Genomic DNA, 19,148 nt, shown 5'->3' on the forward strand with positions numbered 1-19,148 from the left:
CGAAAAAACGGAAATTCAGCTCGTTTTTTCACAAGTATACTCAATGTTTTCGTTTCCATAAGTGGGTGTGTCTCCAGCGCCTCCTTGCTTCTGATTGGCTAGTGTGCCCTATGCTTGCGCTGTACTCTTCAAAATAAAGGTTCTACGTCTTTGCCTTTAGACTGCGTTACAAATATACGTATATTATGATATTCATACATACAAGTACAGAAGACAGTCTGTCCGTATGTCTGTCTTTCTATGTATATGTCTGTCTCGATGTCTTTCTATCTCGATGTCTGTCTGTCTGTCTTTCTGTAACTATATTTTAGAGTTTAAAGCGTAGCCACTTTTACTCCACTACATGTATTTAAAACCTTTAGTAACTTCACAGATGTGGATGAATGATGTGAAATGTAATCAACACTTAAATCAGACTTTAGTTCCACCTGGAGTAAATCCACAAGCTACCCTGCAGTATACAAAGTCATTCAAACTAGCTGCACCTTTACCAGCTTTGAGAACACTTTCATGATCAATCATTATAAAACAAACCATATATATTATTCTGAATGGACCATTCTGCACAATGACTACTTTTACTGTCGCTACTTTCACTATATTTTGATGAGAATACTTTTCTACTTTCACTATATTTTGATGAGAATACTTTTCTACTTTCACTTGAGGAACATTTTGAATGTAGGACTTTTACTGTAACAGAGTATTCCTACACTCTGGTACTTCTACTTTTACTCAAGAACAATATCTGAGTACTTCTACTTTTACTCAAGTACAAGATCTGAGTACTTCTACTTTTACTCAAGTATAAGACCTGAGTACTTCTACTTTCACTCAAGTACAAGATCTGAGTACTTCTACTTTTACTCAAGTACAAGATCTGAGTACTTCTACTTTTACTCAAGTACAAGATCTGAGTACTTCTACTTCTACTCAAGTACAAGATCTGAGTACTTCTACTTTTACTCAAATACAAGATCTGAGTACTTCTACTTTTACTCAAGTATAAGACCTGAGTACTTCTACTTTCACTCAAGTACAAGATCTGAGTACTTCTACTTTTACTCAAGTACAAGATCTGAGTACTTCTACTTTTACTCAAGTACAAGATCTGATTACTTTGACAACCTCTGATTAATGGATGATTTCCAAATGTTCTGTTGGTGCGTGCATGGATGATCAAATAATAGTGTTTGATTGTATTGCCTTACGTATGCAGCTATTTGCCTGTGTTTAGAAACATAATTAAACATACCATGGACACACATTCAAACAATTTTCCATTTATTAAACATTGCAGATGAACAATTAACAAGTCATACAGCTAAAGAAAACTACAACAATAATTTTCTGTATGATGATATCATGGAACCTGGCATTTGAACACACGGCACTTAACAATAAACTTAACAATAAACGACTGAACTGCTGTCCACTTTAGGGTAGGGCCCTTAAAGCATCCAGTGCTGCAGACAGTCCAGCAACCTGCGTATACACTGGCTCCTGATCCCTGCACTTGCCTTTACACATATCTTCTTACAATGCCTATGAGATCCTTTATCCCGTTTTGGAATGGTGCTGGCTCGTTATGAATGGCACGCTCAAAGAGTTCAGCAATGTCCGCATAGTTCCTTGCAAATTCTTGTTCAGCTGCTGTCTGGTGCTCCACAGTGGCAAATGGGTTTCTCCCAAACAGCGACACTCGTGTCAGAGAGGACCCCACTTCCTGATGATAGCAGTCTGCAGCATCTGTAGCTTCAGGCAAAAGATCTGCAGGCAGTCTCTTTGGGCACCCACCATGAGCAAGTTGATCTGGGATACCCTTACCTTAAAAAAAAACACAAATAAGTGGCCATTGTTAGTGTAATGTTACATATCATGCATATCAATGAACCTCACACAGCGTGTAATCATAGCCTGCCCTTACAAAAAATTGTACTTGTGCTATTAGTACACTTCTTACAAACTTTTAAAAGTATGTTTTTAATTTGACTGTTTATGTACTTACCAGATATATATGTTTCATGCAATAAGAGCAATTTATAAACTAGATAGTAGATATGTCTTTACTCAGACAATTATTGAAATATTGTAATATATACATGCCACATTTAAACATTTCCATCAACCTAGTGTAAAGAAGGGGATACAGAGACAAACAAATGTAGGATATAAGTACAACTTATAAAAATACATAAAGAAGGTCATTTGTTATGGGGCTTAAGTAACATTCTGAAAACTGCTATACAAACCTTGGATTCTGTGTGCATTCCAGGACTGCACCATCCGGGCAAGTCCAATTTTGGCTACCTGACAGGTAAGAGTGGACACACAATATCGTGTGATGTTGTCTTCGAGGTTTAGTTCCTCCTGGTCAACAAGGTGGTTGAGTGCGCCTTTCAGAGGGTAGTTTACCCTGTTGTTTACCTCTGGCCACATCCTTTCTATAATATGATTCTGTAATTTAAAGTAAACAAAAATGAGAAGAGTCAAATGTAGAGAGCACATTGTAATTTCCCATTGTTAATTTCCCAATTTCCGGCTTTGTATTTTATCCATTCCTGTTGTATCCAGTTCAAAAGTACTGTGTATCTCTCCTATGTCATAGGAAAAAGCTAGCAGTCCCCTAGAGAAGTTTAGTGAACGCCATAGGTCTATTGACAGCTTTATCAGCTAGCAGTTGGGTGAATAATGGAATGAGATCAGAAATCTTTTATTTGTCTCGCCACAGGGTAATTTACATGATTACAGCAGATAAAGTGAGGAATAAAAGACAAAAATGGCTATGTGGGGATTGTCCACAGTATTGAGTATGTAAGTCGCTTTGGATAAAAGCGTCTAACAAGGGACATGTAATGTAATGTATGAACACGTTGATTGTAATTCAGATAAAAAAACAACTCGCCTGTGTTGACTTTGTTTGCATGTATGGCTGTCTGCCTGTGTCATTCCGGTAGTCTGCCAATTTCTCCTGCATGAAAAGAGTAAAGTAGAATTATTTTCCATGGTCTACTCGGATTTGGTCCCACATTCCATATCGTAGGACAGCACTCCTGCAAAACAGCAATACAAAAGTCTTATGACATGTAACATAATTTCATGTTTGTTGTTACAACCTAAGCATTGCTAAAGCGAATTGTGTACGCAGTTAAAATGTTGATCTCATCAATCAATTACCAAGTAACGTACAATATACAGTGGTTACCTGTCAGTAGTTTTCGATTTACAATATTTTTCCCAAATAAAACTGTTCAAATAAAGCTAAATTTAGCCATTGTGATTTTATTTAGCTAAATGTTTACTAAATTATTTACTGTCTGCTGTTTATTAGGTTATTATTATATTATTATAACAGAAACAGGGCACTGAAACTTACTGGTAAACCTCTTGATATATGGTCAGGTTGTTTTTCACTGGCATGGTGGAGTGGCTTACAATGTTGCTGGAGAATCCGTCCACGGCAAGGACGTGGGTCACCCCATACATCACCAGTTTCTCGTTTTGGTCAATGTGCAATTTGTGACCCATGTACTCTGCACTGTATGGCACTGGATTTAAATTCCTTTATCTCTGAGGAATTAAACACAATGTTATTGTTCTCACAATATGTTCACAGCAATGTACAATACAGGAAAATCTATGTTTTTTAATAATACCTACACGATACCGATCTGCATGATATGGCTGGTTAGTTTCTCTGAGGACACGACCAACACGCCCCTCTGATGCTCGGATTCCTTTTGAGGCCAGGTAACCAGTCATCATTTTTCTTCCATATGTTGGTCCAGTCTGAATTTGTAAACACAAAACAAAAACTAAATAGGACCACGGTACGTTTTAACCGTTTGTTTTTTAGTTCTAATTGAAACCAAAAAAAACCAGAATAGTTATCTCATTATTATTTACACAATTATGTCCAAAGTTATTAGTGAGTATTTCTGTCACATCATTGTTAAGCCTCAACTCAGCTCCTACGTCTCAAAGAAAACCCATAATTCAGGGCTCGTTACATTTGTTTGTATTGTGAGAATAATCAATATACAAATGAAACCGGAACTTTAGTCCACTGATGTATTGTTCCCCCACGGACAAATATCGAGGGTAGTAGCTTCCGGAACCGGAAGTTGCATTGTTTTTAGCATTCACAGTAGGATGTAGCATATCAAGCAGCATTAGTGAAGAGATGGATACAAACGTGTGTCGTTACATACTAAACACACCGTCTCCAACTGCCACTCATCGATGCTAACATATCAACTGTTACTATATGGTTAACTATCATGTATATAGCTATTTAAATGCTTATGAATGGATGTTTAGCTACGTCAATAGAGGGCAACGGAATATGACGCCGCCAACCAATGGGAGAAGACTGGAAGTACCAGAGAGTTTATAATCGGAACTGAAACTTTTATACGGGCCCTCTCCCGTCGCAGCCTCAGAGGAACGTCATGTTTACTATAATTAAAACCCTGTCAATTTTACAAGAAGTTTCTTGGATTCTTTCTGGCCATGTACTCCTCCCAGCTTTCCGGAACCCAACAGTAGTCTATAGAGTCGTGCAGTGACACGTCCTAAAATCATAAATCTTTCGATTCGATTTATGATTATAAAATTATAAAAGTAGGGTAGACATGTGGAGATTATCCGACTGAACAAAACGTGATCCGTCTCTTAAATGTGTGTCAACCACAGACATTATTTTGAGCTATTTTCCAAAATCCTATGGCGAAATTGCATAGCTTTTTTGTCGAGGGAACCAGAAGGAACTTACTTCCGGGTTTTAGGACGCTTCACTACACCACTCTATTAAGTAATAAGTACAGTACTTGAGTAAATCTACGTAATTACTTTACATCACTGAATTAAGCCATAGGCCTACCTCACCTCAACAGCTGCTTTAGCAACCTATACTTCCAGTTGGGAATCGTGCACTCGCTCTCTGCCTATACCATTTTGGGTACAAAAGCGACACAATGACTGGACCCATGTTTTCCTCCTGCTGCCGAAGCATCGTGGGATGCAGGCTCTGTGTGGAGGAGTGGAGGATAACATCTCCCCAATGCCTTAAGTGCAGGGATCAGGAGCCAGTGTATACGCAGGTTGCTGGACTGTCTGCAGCACTGGATGCTTTAAGGGCCCTACCCTAAAGTGGACAGCAGTTCAGTCGTTTATTGTTAAGTGCCGTGTGTTCAAATTCCAGGTTCCATGATATCATCATACAGAAAATTATTGTTGTAGTTTTCTTTAGCTGTATGACTTGTTAATTGTTCATCTGCAATGTTTAATAAATGGAAAATTGTTTGAATGTGTGTCCATGGTATGTTTAATTATGTTTCTAAACACAGGCAAATAGCTGCATACGTAAGGCAATACAATCAAACACTATTATTTGATCATCCATGCACGCACCAACAGAACATTTGGAAATCAACCATTAATCAGAGGTTGTCGAAGTAATCAGATATTGTACTTGAGTAAAAGTAGAAGTACTCAGATCTTGTACTGGAGTAAAAGTAGAAGTAATCAGATCTTGTTCTTGAGTAAAAGTAGAAGTACTCAGATCTTGTACTTGAGTAAAAGTAGAAGTACTCAGATCTTGTACTTGAGTAAAAGTAGAAGTACCAGAGGAATACTCTGTTACAGTAAAAGTCCTGCATTCAAAATGTTCCTCAAGTGAAAGTATAAAAGTATTCTCATCAAAATATAGTTAAAGTAGCGACCGTAAAAGTAGTCATTGTGCAGATTGGTCCATTTCAGAATAATATATATGATATGTTTTATAATGATTGATCATGAAAGTGTTCTCAAAGCTGGTAAAGGTGCAGCTAGTTTGAATGACTTTGTATACTGCAGGGTAGCTTGTGGATTTACTCCAGGTGGAACTAAAGTCTGATTTAACACTTGATTACATTTCACATAATTAATCCAAATCTGTAAAGTTACTAAAGGTTTTAAATATATGTAGTGGAGTAAAAGTGGATACGCTTTAAACTCTAAAATATAGTTACAGAAAGACAGACAGACATCGAGATAGAAAGACATCGAGACAGACATATACATAGAAAGACAGACATACGGACAGACTGTCTTCTGTACTTGTATGTATGAATATAATAATATACGTACATTTTGTAACGCAGTCTAAAGGCAAAGACGTAGAACCTTTATTTTTGAAGAGTACAGCGCAAGCATAGGGCACACTAGCCAATCAGAAGCAAGGAGGCGCTGGAGACACACCCACTTATGGAAACGAAACATTGAGTGGTATACTTGTTTTAACAATAAGAACAGAAAAACGAAAAAACGAGCTGAATTTCCGTTTTTTCGTTTTGGGGCAAAATTGAAAAACAAAAAAACGACCCGTTTCTGCTTTTTTTTGTTGTTTCAATTAGAACGAAAAAACAAACGGTTAAAACGTACCTTCGTCATATTTAATATCTTTACTGATTTTTTAAATACTGAATAAAAGTCCTTGAATACAAAAAGGACAGGTCATATAGTTAGTGCCCAATACACAGCTAGTGAAGTTTGTAGAAGTATGGCTTTCAGTATGTTAGCTAAATTACACATATCTTATTAAAGTTAGATAGCTTTCTTCTAATTAAAGGTAGGGTATGTACATTTGAGAAACCGGCTCAAGACATGGCTCGAGACCGCTAGAATTTGAAAATACACGACCGGAGAAAATCTGCCACTTCCTTATAGAGCCCCTCCTCCAACACACACGAACGCGAACATGACCAATGAGGGCACGAGATGAGTTTGTGCACAGATGGAAGGCTGACAGGCAGGTAGGCCATCCAGTTATTTTAGCCGGGCCGGCTAAAATGATTGGTCGTACTTTTTACAGTATTACGGCTTCCACAGATTAATTTTTTTTATGGATTTTTTGTCAAAGCACTTAAGATATTCATTGCTATCGGGATGTTAAGAGCATTCCACGGAATATAACAAAAATTATAAAACGGACAAGTCAAATCAAGCAATCTGATTGGTTCTTAGCCGTGATATACTGAGCGTATACCACGGGTAGAATTGTAAATTACTTTTCACAACAAGTCAGTATCCCTCCGCGTCTGAGTAAAACAGTATACCGTTGGGCTGAAAAGCAAACTGCTTCAAACTGGAACAAGAAAGCAGCGGAGAAGTAACGGGGCAGAAACCCTCCTTTTTACGCAGCGGTCCAGACATAGACATCAAACGGCAAAACATATTCAGTGTGCAGTTCCTTTGGCATTATGGCAGGGATATCTAGATACTTTCCAAGGTTTGACAGCCTAGAACAACCTCGACCTATACAAGTAACCACGTAAGCCATTCTACTGATGCTGGACAGTTTTTCAGTGGCTGCACAATAAACGGCAACATACAAATGAATGTAAATAAATAGCCAAATAATGGATCAACGCTCTCTGTCTAATATGTTCGCTAGCTGTTAGTGTTGTTGCATAGCAACCACCTCGCACTATGTTTCGTGCAGAAGGCAACGGAGGGACTATTTTATTTTGAACATCATTATTTACTAATAAAAACTATTTAAATTAGAGTGTGTATTTTTCTTTCATATTGCCACACTTGGTAACCGTTTTATAAAAGCAATAGCTCACTTCAGGCCGTGATATATGCTCATTATATCACAGCTAAGGGGGTTGTCGACCCTCCGCTTCGCGTCGGGCCGAACCACGCCCCTTAGCTGTGATATAATGAGCATATACCACGGCCTGTCGTGAGCTATTGCTTAAGTGTATCTCGAGCCGGTTTCTTAAGCTTACATACCCTACCTTTAAGTAATATAGGTATGGACTTTTCTTCTGTTCTCTGCTTCCCTCTATCCTTGTGTCGTTGTGTGTCTGTGTTGCAACTCACTTTGAGACCGTTAGAGGGACACCTACTACAGACATTTCCATGGCAACTATATAGTAAACAGTAGTTGTTGCTGTGCCAGACTTAAATCCAAAGCTATCATTTTTGACAATGGAGAGAATTTCTGTCGATGAATCAGGTTTACAAGCAGTGGAAGACTACTGTGAATACAGGAGGTTAGTCTTAACGTTACACTGTATGCTTTTGTTCCCGACTAATCTTTACAGGGGTTTCATACACTGCAAACTGATAGCATGACAAACCTAATGCTATACCTGCTACAGATAAAGAACAATTCAAATGTTAAGATAACAATATGGGCCTTTGTTGTAGGCAGGTCAGCTCATTGTAATTGTAAGTTATCAACAGTGGTGGAAAGTATATGTTCTAGAAACTGGACTTAAGTACTATTTTGACATATTTGTACTTTACTTGAGTATTTCCATATACAGCTCTATACTTCTACTCTGCTACACTTAAGATCTTAACTTTGTATCATTCTACACTCACATTTACTTTATACAAATGTGGCACATCGACAAACTACAATATTAAAATGCTTTTACATGTATAAAAACAGGGTAATATCATTAATAATACAAATATAATAATATGAAATGATCCATTCTGCATAACAATTACTTTCATGTTTGATACTAACAAGTACACTCAGCTGATAATACTTATAATATATAATATGATTCTGAATTGGGTCATTGTTTAGAATGAGTACTTTTACCTTTGGTGCTTTAAGTACATTTTGATGCTATTACTTTTGTACTTTAAGTGAAGTAAAGTTTTGAAATCAGGACTCTGACTTGTGGAGTATTTTTTAGACCATAGCATTTGTACTTAAGTAAAGAATTTGAGTACTTCTTCCAACACTGGTTATAAACCAGAGTCTTAACTGTTTTAACTGTCTCTTCCAGGATTGTAGGTGATGATGATGGAGGGAGACTGTTCACTCCAGAGGAGTATGAGGAGTACAAGAGGAAAGTGCTCCCTCAACGGTTGAATAACAGGCTATATGTGAGCTTTGGGGTTCCAGGAGGTATCGACTGCAAACAAATTGGCCCTGAGACTCAGTGCTTCTGCACACATAGGTAATACATTACACCATTACACAAGAAATCAAACGGCCTTCCCCTGACTGCACATAAAGGCAAATATAAATAAAGACATTTGTGAATAATATCATTTTTTTCCAGGTACAAGCAACATATGACTGACTTTGAGGTGGTTCCCTCTGAGCGACCCCTGGCCCTGCCATGCCAGGTCAGAGGATGTCGTTGTTCTGCTTACCAGTATGTTCCTCAGATTGGGCCAAATCCTGTCCGCTGCAGGTGTAAACACTTTCCTCAGGATCACAGTGAAGCTTCTGACCATTTTTGCAAGAAATGTGAGTTTAAAATCAACATTTGAAGATAGAAGCTGTTTCATTCTAGCCCAAGTTACCTCTAAGCATCTGTCAAAAATGTTTTTCAGGTAGTTCCTGTTCTGGGTTCAACAGCTCATACACCTGTGGGTGTGGCCAGCCTAGTCCTGCCCATCAGACCCTAGTGAGTAGAGTTGACATCAGTAACACCTACAAAAAATGCTAGGTATATATTTTCAATTGTGTTACCATTTGTCCACAGTCATAACGTTTTACACCTTGAACTCAAATCCCTTTTTGCAGGTTGAGACAAACTAGAGAGGGAGGCTCGTGGTCAGCCAATAGGCAAGGATGTCCCTTATGCTGCCATGGGGGGGCTAACGGGGTTCAGCTCCTTGTTGGATGGTTACCTCGCTTTGGAAGCCAGTGGCTCAGGTAGAAAGCCTACCGGTATATGTATTAATTTGATGTGCAATGTAAATCCCTCGACCCATTTGTAAACTTGTGTATGAGTATGCTTACTTTGTGAGACGTCTCTCTTTGCTCCTGGTTTGGTTAGTCAGGAACAACATTCCATGCATTTGTAGTGACGATATGCCTATAGCTAGAACAGATAGCAGTCATTTTTGAGATTCATTTTATTTGTTGTCAGTGTTTTGGTGATCCAGCCTTTGCTTAAATGGTAGAGCATTATGGAGATTTGATTGATGGATTGTATTAACTGTAAAAAAAAGTTCCTTTAAGAGTCATGTGAGGGCAGCAAAGAGCAGCACATTATCAGTGTTGAAGTCTGCAGAGTCGAAATCTGTTCAGGTCAAAAGTGTATAGCATTCCCATTACATTTAGTATCTGTATCTATTTGGCATGCTGAGTTAAGCTTGGAAGTTATAGACAACTTTTTGAGAGGTAATTTTTATCTGAAAACTTTGTAAATGTTATTAATAATGTAATATGTTGTTGTGCTTGATAGAATTAGCTTTTGACTTATTACTCCACAATCTACTTACCTCACACAGTGGACCTAAGAGCTTAAAAATCTCATGTTAAAGTTATAATGCAATGTATGATTTTATCAATAATTGGGATGGTTGATAGATTTGATTTATGATAGATTTTTATATTCATCAGGCACTGCAGATTAAATACAATCTTTTACCTTAAACAACATCTTTCCTTCAGATCTTGGTACCGTAAATACACAAAACATACCTGTGAGGTACACATCATCCGCTGCTGGTACTCATCACACCATTTTCATAATCTATGCTGTATGGTTTTCAGATTCAGAAAGGGAAGATGGCTGCCAGCAGAGCTGCGCTGCCTCAAGGATGAAAAAAACGTCTACAGAAGCATCCGGCACTATTGACTGTAAGAGAGAGACCAACAAACATTGAAATGCAACTCTCCTCAAAGTCCATTTGTGAAACCGTCATTAAATACTGGACAATATTAACCTTAACAAATAAATCACACATCTTAAGGACATTTTGTTTGTTTGAACTATTTTCTTTTGCAGTGAAGTGTCTGTCTTTGTCAGTGTCGTGACACAGGGGCATACAACCACCATGAGTAACAGTCGTGATTAAATCCCATCTCACAACTGAATAATCAACTGACAACATATTGATCCCATGTGTGTGGAGCTTCACTGGTTCATATTCAGACGCGTGACACATGAACATTTTTTAGACAATACAGTTTGACAGAGCCTACTGTAAATACTTTCAGATACAAGGTGAAATAATGGTGGATTTATCACATGTGGATGTAAAGCTTCATGTGGAGATCTTAGCTGTGTAATGTTTATAAATGTTGGCTTCCTTGTAAGCTGCAGAAATACCATGCTTAAGCTCATGTGTATCTGTGATAAACAGTAAGCATATGATATTAAGGATTAAAAATAACATTTGAATGTAAAAAAACTGCTGTAGTATTCCTCAGCTTGCCTGTCAAGTTGCAGTTTACACATCCAACATGTAATCACTATAACCTATTAGACATTTGTGTGAAATGTTCATATTTTGTATATGAATTCTTACGTTTTGGCCAAATCAGTTTCTGTGGGGTCAAAGTTACCTTGATCTTTGTTCACCAAATTGTAAACAGTTAATCCTTGAGTCATTAGTAATAGACAGATGTAAGGTCACAGTGAACCACCTAAATTAGTAGTCGCGTAAGAATTAAAAAAATGTACTTTTGTTGAAAGTTTATAGTTTGGTTAGCCTTCTGTAAAGCATGTGATTACCCTGATTGTACGTTAAATATCAATCATTGATACATGGTTGACCAAAACGCTTTAAAGCTACAAGTCTTCATCATGGTATTAGCTTCCCTGATTGCTAACCAAAACACACAGATGTTTCCAGTTAACCTGCCTGATTGGACCTCTTTCTCGGACTTGACTGCAATTGATTGACATCTTACAGAATCTTATTTTTGCACCTGTAAGTGCAGGGTTAATTAAACCTTTATCATTGTTATTACTGTGTAGATTGGTGACCTCATATATTAGCTCCACTTACCTTCAACCTTAGCAGAGGTCTAATCAGCCAAAATAACAACAAAGATAAAACATCTGTGTTTTTGTAAATCTTCTTTTAAACCTTTTAATTTTCAGGCTTAATTAATTAAATGACTAAACTGTATCTATAAAAGGTTATACACGGTTCAATAAAGAAACAGGTATTTCATATTTGATATCAAACTAACTTATATTTTATTGATTCAATGTTGTTTAGCAACGCTTTGTATTTCTCTCTTAATACACATTCCAAAAACCGGTAATTTTACACATCTGAGGTTTGTGTGATTGATGTTCTCTTGCTGAAAGAAAGCCGCCCACTCACCATGTCACCAAAATAACACCGGAACCATAAATCTATGTGTTCAGTGATGAGCGTCCTTTTTTCATTTACAGAGCGATGTACTGTCTTCAATTGATTAATCCAATTTCTCACGGTAGATCAGCAGTGATGAGAGCTGATTTAATCCTCGCAGTAAATGGAGATGAAGCAGGTCATGTTTTCTCCATTGGCGGCCCACTTTCTAATGTCTTTAACGAAGAACAGAGACAAATTAGAATGTACTCCCACTCAAATATTTCCAATGTGAGGACGACAAGTCAAACTGGATCAGCATCTAGTGTTGCAGACCATATCAAGTGACCTGTGTCTTAATCTAAATACTACCTGAGGGAACTTGGTGTTTGTATGTATGTTACTGAGTTGAACAGGTGGTGTTGAGGGAAACAAGTAGGGCTACGTCAGAAGGATGGCATTGATGCACCTGGGTCTCTGCATGCAGATGGGTGCTGAAGAGGAAACAAGTGGAACGGGTCCCATCTGAACGCCGACACTTCAGATTCATCTACAATGACCATGGCATCAGGTTGCTGGAAGATAAAGTATGTAAACACGCATTCGCAGTCGCATACTCACTTTTAACCAATCATGTTCCCCCTCCAATACCAAAAAGATCTTTATTGACTTGTAGAATCAAGCATGCTTTCAAAACACTTGAGCTGTTTCTACTGCTTACCCTTGGAAATGTTTTATCAGAGAGAAAACCCCAATCAATTTAAGAGGTAAAGGCCTGACAAATTAGTCTGGCACATTACAATTTAGGGTGATTGCCTCTCCATAGCAACTTTGGAGACTGCAGGTAATTTACTTTGACCATAGGTTGAAGAGAATGACTACTCCACTTCCCTTATCCCCATGGAAACCACGCCCAGCTTGACTGACAGATGAGACACTACGAATCAGCACACAAACACAGACGAATAAATTGGCAATTACTGCGCAAGGATACACTTAATCACCCCAGTGATATTTACCGCTAGCACACACTGAAACAAATAACACACTTCCCTAATTTCCCCAAAGACAGAGAGAGTGGTAACAAATACTCAGGTGCACAGACAATCACTAGAGACTGATAGTTACTTACTGACAAATCCAACCTGGTCTTACCAGAATGCGTGACTCCACCACGACTCCTTAACACCGCATTGCGTGGTAGAGTCACGAACTTCGCTACATTTACGTGTCTGCACCACGCAAACCAACGCCAATCTAAAGTGAATGAGGCTTTTTTGTCGTGGTGCACACACGCATTTCTACAACGTCCAGCAGTGAGCTTTTATTCTATAAAACGTTTTTAAAACCTACTTTATAGCTTGTAGTAACTCACGGGAGGCTTCTTTTATTTTATTTGTATTCATAATAATTTGTATTTTTCGTCAGAATGTATTATGGTGCATTAGTTACGAATTTTTGTTCTCAAAAAACAGTGCATTGTGTGTAATACAACTGTGATTTTTATTAAATTAGCTTCAGCTGTGTCAAATAGATTGTTCCCTTTAGTTAACGTTTTTTAAAAGAACATTATATTCCGATTTGATCATGTCCCCTTTATTGTATTACGGAGAGCAATGTGAGCGTCCATTCCCATTGGATAACGCAGGATTTTACACCCGGAAGTAAGTATTCTCTTTACTGTCGATTGATTTTACAGTGATATCTGCACTACTCATCAACTCAAAAACACCAGATTATCCTTGTTCATTACACAACATTGATTGGTTTAAATTGTGTACAATGCTTTTGTAATTTCCCCCTTCGATTCGGAGAAACAAATATTTGTTCAATTTAGGATGGCCGAAGACACTACACTACCCAGAAAAACATTATTTTCACACTACCTCAAGCTCTGTGATTGGTTGACCTCCAACTGCATTCCATATGAAAAAAACGTTTCGTAAAAGATGAAATCATACTTTATTCAGCAGTGCTTGCTTTACTCTTTGAAAGTCATCACATGAATGCATTGTAATAAATGGTTTGGCTACATTAAATATTACACATCTGTCGTACTCGTAGTTCTTTATTTATCTACAAGGGCCCTGTCTCAGGTCGACTATTTTCATTTCCTCGGTCCTCGGTCTCACCGGAAGTTGATTTGTCTGCGATATCTTGGCCCTTTCTCATTTCTCTAACTCCCCTCCTCGACTCCTATCCTCGACTCCTATTTTCAAGACTTAGTCCCGCCCACAGAATATGCGAGCTGAGGAGAGAGGAGGGGAAGCAGCAGGCGGTTAGAGAAATTAGAACTCCTCTCCTCTGAGCGGTCATTTTAAAGAGACGTCCATTAATGATGACAGGAGGCACAGCAGTCCTCTGTCTGATGGACAGATGTGTTCATGACGACTTATATATTTACTCTGATTCATTGACAGTGCGGTATAATGAGACAATAACAGGCTACAGATGTGGACACACACACACACACACACACATATATATGTATATATTTATATAAATATATACAATTTCAGAATCAAACAGAGCACTCTCATAATAACGTAACACTAACAGAGACTGGGGCCCTTTCTCATTTCTCTAACTCCCCTCCTCGACTCCTACCCTCGATACTTAGGCCAATTCCCAAACCGCCCCCTACACCCTACCCCTCCGTTTGCGCGTTCACGCGGAGGGTCCGCCATATTGAGGGCTGTTCCAAAGCAACGAGTGTGGAGCATGGTGTGGAGAGGGAGTGGGCTATCAAGCCCTCAAACAGCGAGTCTGCAGCGGTGCTGACTTGAGACCGGTCTCCTGACCGGAGTCACGCTGTGTGTGTCCGTCAGGAAACACGCTGTTTACAAGTAGTTCCAGCAAACATCCACTGATAAATTGCGATGTTAACAACCTCATGATAACCTCACTTTGTTTTTAATTTAGGATCATACCTGTGTTTAGTCTAGAAAAAGGTAAATGTGTGCATTTTATTATAAAGTTGTGTATATTTACAGACCGTTGCAAAAACTAAGAAGCTTATAAACATCAGGTTTAAAACTAAAAGAGCTTTGAAACACAATGAAAGATGTTTGGAGTTTTATTTGAGTTATTCATTTAAACTTTTTGTCTAAGAGATGCAGATTTAAAACCGTTGTTACACAGTTACGGCATTTCCTGTTTCTGCCGGAGAGAGGGGAGGCCGTCCCAAAGCTTGCTGCTGTATTTACTCCCTCCATCTGACAGGAGGGAGCCTCGTTGAGCTGCGAGTGTGGCTACAGACGGAGTTCACTCCATCACGGAGGGGTAGGGTCGAGGGGGTGGTTTGAGATTGGGCCTTAGTCCCGCCCACAGGAGATGCGAGCCGAGGAGCCGAGGAGGGGAGAGGAGGGGAAGCAGCAGGCGGTTAGAGAAATGAGAACTCCTCTCCTCTGAGCGGTCATTTTAAAGAGACGTCCATTAATGATGACAGGAGGCACAGCAGCCCTCTCTCTGTCTGATGTGTTCATGACCACTTATATATTTACTTTGATTAATTGACAGTGCGGTATAATGAGACAATAACAGGCTACAGATGCGGACACACACACACACACACACACACACACACACACACACACACACACCACACACACACACACACACATATATATACATATATATATATATGTATATATTTATATAAATATATACAATTTCAGAATCAAACAGAGCACTCTCATAATAACGTAACACTATCAGAGACTGGATATACCCCCCTCGATCCCCTCTGGTCGCTACAATGAGTAAAATAAATTACGGGCCAAACGTTTTATTTACAAGTAGGCCTATTGAAAGTAAGCAGAGGACACCAAACCAACTGAGACCTGTCTGTCCGCTGCATCTACGCACTGTACAACACACACACCTCCTACACACTGTACCAAACACACACACACACACACACACACACACACACACACACACACACACACACACACACACACACACACACACACACACACACACACACACACACACACACACACTGTACCACACGCACCTACAGCTAACAGCCGTTGTGTATTTTATTATGTGAAGCACTAAATGGTTTTAGAAAAATATCGACTATTTGTTTGTAGATATCTACTAAACTAAAGCAAATAAAGAGAGTAGGCCTGTTATACTGAGTGATATATATTATACACACTGCTCTGCTTTCTGCACGAACCTCACAGCTGTTCTCACTGTAAACATCGCGTCGCGATGAGAGCAGTTAATAAAATAATATCCAGGGGATGCATGCAGAGCTGTCATTGGCTGAGATAAGTCCGGCCGTGCGTCACGACTCTTTAGAGGCTTCTCAATACTCAAATGTCCCCTCCTCGACTCCTCGGTCCTCGGTCCTCCGGTAGTGACCCGGAAATGAATTTCAGCGCGCCATTTTGAAGGACGTCTCATTTCTCTAAATGCACACCGAGGACCGAGCATCGAGCGTCGAGGAGGCTCTCTGGAGGAGCTATAACCGAGGATACACTGATGGTTCCTCCACGGCTCCTCCACGGATGCATTTCCGGGAACGGTGGAGGCGTGACGCACGGCCGGACTTATCTCAGCCAATGACAGCTATGCATGCATCCCCTGGATATTATTTTAGAAACTGCTTTCATCGCGTCGCGATGTTTCCAGAGAGAACAGCTGTAAGGTCCATGCAGAAAGCAGAGCAGTGTGTATAATATATATCACTCAGTATAACAGGCCTACTCTCTTTATTTGCTTTAGTTTAGTAGATATCTACAAACAAAGAGTCGATATTTTTCTAAGACCATTGCTTCACATAATAAAATACACAACGGCTTATGCTTTTGGAGCTGTAGGTGTGTGTGGTACAGTGTGTAGGTGTGTGTGGTACAGTGTGTAGGTGTGTGTGGTACAGTGCGTAGGTGTGTGTTGTACAGTGCGTAAATGCGGCGGACAGACGGGTCTCAGTTGGTTTGGTGTCCTCTGCTTACTTTTAATAGGCCTACTTGTAAATACAACTTTTGGCCCGTAATTTAAATTCCCCATTTCAGCGACTAGAGAGAGGGGGGGATATATCCAGTCTCTGATTGTGTTACGTTATTATGAGAGTGCTCTCATACTTTAAATTGTATATATTTATATAAATATATTTGTGTGTGTGTGTCCGCATCTGTAGACTGTTATTGTCTCATTATACCGCACTCTCAATGAATTCAAAGTAAATATGTGGGGGAACAATGTTCAGCTGATCTAACAGAGATACAGCACTATGACAAAACACTCGACAGCTGATGCAGCTGTTGCCACGTAATAATGAACGGACGTCTCTTTAAAATGACCGCTCAGAGGAGAGGAGTTCTCATTTCTTTAAACGTCTGCTGCTTCCCCTCCTCGGTCCTCCGCTCGCATCTCCTGTGGGCGGGTCTAAGTCTCGAGGAGGGGAACCGAGGAGGGGAGTCGAGGAGGGGAAATTTGAGTATTGAGAAGACTCTTATGAAACATCTCTGTTCCCGGAAATGCATCCACGAAGGAGCCGTGGAGGACCGTGGAGGACCCATCAGTGTATCCTCGGTTAGAGCTCCTCCAGAGAGCCTCCTCGACGCTCGATCCTCGAAGTGCATTTAGAGAAATGAGATGTCCTTCAACATGGCGCGCTGAAATTCATTTCCGGGTCACTACCGGAGGACCGAGGAGTCGAGGAGGGGGATTTGATGAAATGAGAAAGGGCCTGGATATCTCCCCCCCCCCCCCCTCTCCCCTCTGGTCGCTACAATGAGGAAAATAAATTACGGGCCCAAAGTTTTATTTACAAGTATTAAAAGTAAGCAGAGGACACCAAACCAACTGAGACCTGTCTGTCCGCTGCATCTACGCACACACTAGACTAGAGGCTTCTCAATTCTTAAATTTCCCCTCCTCGACTCCCCTCCTCGAGACTTAGTCCCGCCCACAGGAGATGCGAGCGGAGGACCGAGGAGGGGAACCAAGGAGAGAGGAGGGGAAGCAGCAGACGTTTAAAGAAATGAGAACTTCTCTCCTCTGGGCGGTCATATTAAAGCGACGTCCGTTCATTATTACGTGGCAACAGCTGCATCAGCTGTCGAGTGTTTTGTAATAGCGCTGTATTTTATAATCTCTGTTACATCAGCTGAACATTGTTCCCCCACATATTTACTTTGAATTCATTGAGTGCGGTATAATGAGACAATAACAGTCTACAGATGCGGACACACACACACAAATATATGTATATAAATATATACAATTTAAAGTATGAGAGCACTCTCATAATAACGTAACACAATCAGAGACTGGATATATCCCCCCCTCTCTCTGGTCGCTGAAATGGGGAATTGAAATTACGGGCCAAAAGTTGTATTTACAAGTATTAAAAGTAAGCAGAGGACACCAAACCAACTGAGACCTGTCTGTCCGCGGCGATCTACGCACTGTACAACACACACACATACTGTACCACATACACACTGTAGGCCTACCACACACACTTACAGCTCCTAAAGCATAATCAGGCTACAGCTGTTGTGTATTTTATTATGTGAAGCACTAAATGGTCTTAGAAAAATATCGACTCTTTGTTTGTAGATATCTACTAAACTACAGCAAATAAAGAGAGTAATGTAGGCCTGTTATACTGAGTGATATATATTGTACACTGCTCTGCTTTCTGCACGGACCTCACAGCTATTCTCACTGTAAACATCGCGACGCGATGAAAGCAGTTTCTAAAATAATATCTAGAGGATGCATGCAGAGCTGTCATTGGCTGAGATAAGTCCGGCCGTGCGTCACGCCTCCACCGTTCCCGGAAATGCATCCGCGGAGGAGCCGTGGAGGAACCATCAGTGTATCCTCGGTTATAGCTCCTCCAGAGAGCCTCCTCGACGCTCGATGCTCGGTCCTCGGTGTGCATTTAGAGAAATGAGATGTCCTTCAAAATGGCGCGCTGAAATTCATTTCCGGGTCACTACCGGAGGACCGAGGAGTCGAGGAGGGGAAATTTGAGTATTGAGAAGCATCTACTGTACCACACACACCTACACCACACACATGCACATACAGTTCCTAAAACAGCCGTTGTGTATTTTATTATGGGA

The 19,148-nt window shown here is 39.9% G+C and overlaps 1 protein-coding gene and 1 long non-coding RNA gene across 6 annotated transcripts; one reads left to right on the plus strand and one right to left on the minus strand.

The window, feature by feature from the left end:
- Window positions 1–2,111: 2,111 nt before the first annotated feature.
- LOC117562993 lies at window positions 2,112–9,334 on the minus strand. Of its 5 annotated transcripts, none has more exons than XR_004571643.1 (4): window positions 9,169–9,334; window positions 3,661–3,789; window positions 3,436–3,570; window positions 2,112–2,457 (listed from the first exon to the last, which is right to left on the minus strand). It is a non-coding gene; the product is annotated as an uncharacterized LOC117562993 (long non-coding RNA). The 5 variants fall into 5 exon arrangements; XR_004571645.1 differs by lacking the exon at window positions 9,169–9,334 and adding an exon at window positions 7,785–7,858; XR_004571647.1 differs by lacking the exon at window positions 9,169–9,334 and adding an exon at window positions 6,130–6,356.
- On the plus strand, window positions 7,811–10,921 carry fam221a (family with sequence similarity 221 member A). Its single transcript, XM_034241090.1, has 6 exons — window positions 7,811–8,042; window positions 8,796–8,969; window positions 9,075–9,265; window positions 9,352–9,429; window positions 9,551–9,676; window positions 10,523–10,921. The coding sequence occupies exons 1-6, from the start codon at window positions 7,978–7,980 to the stop codon at window positions 10,633–10,635; spliced, it is 747 nt and encodes a 248-aa protein (XP_034096981.1). The 5' UTR covers window positions 7,811–7,977; the 3' UTR covers window positions 10,636–10,921.
- The last annotated feature ends 8,227 nt before the right edge of the window (window positions 10,922–19,148 follow it).

The sequence above is a fragment of the Gymnodraco acuticeps genome, unplaced genomic scaffold (genome assembly GCF_902827175.1).
Source record: "Gymnodraco acuticeps unplaced genomic scaffold, fGymAcu1.1, whole genome shotgun sequence".
Taxonomy (NCBI): domain Eukaryota; kingdom Metazoa; phylum Chordata; class Actinopteri; order Perciformes; family Bathydraconidae; genus Gymnodraco; species Gymnodraco acuticeps.

Bases quoted from the DNA above. Each gene is read 5' to 3' on its own strand.
- fam221a (XM_034241090.1), top strand. From the start codon at position 7,978: ATGGAGAGAATTTCTGTCGATGAATCAGGTTTACAAGCAGTGGAAGAC. The intron at 9,266-9,351 runs GTGAGTTTAAAA...AATGTTTTTCAG, and splicing joins TGACCATTTTTGCAAGAAAT to GTAGTTCCTGTTCTGGGTTC. The intron at 9,677-10,522 runs GTAGAAAGCCTA...TATGGTTTTCAG, and splicing joins TTTGGAAGCCAGTGGCTCAG to ATTCAGAAAGGGAAGATGGC.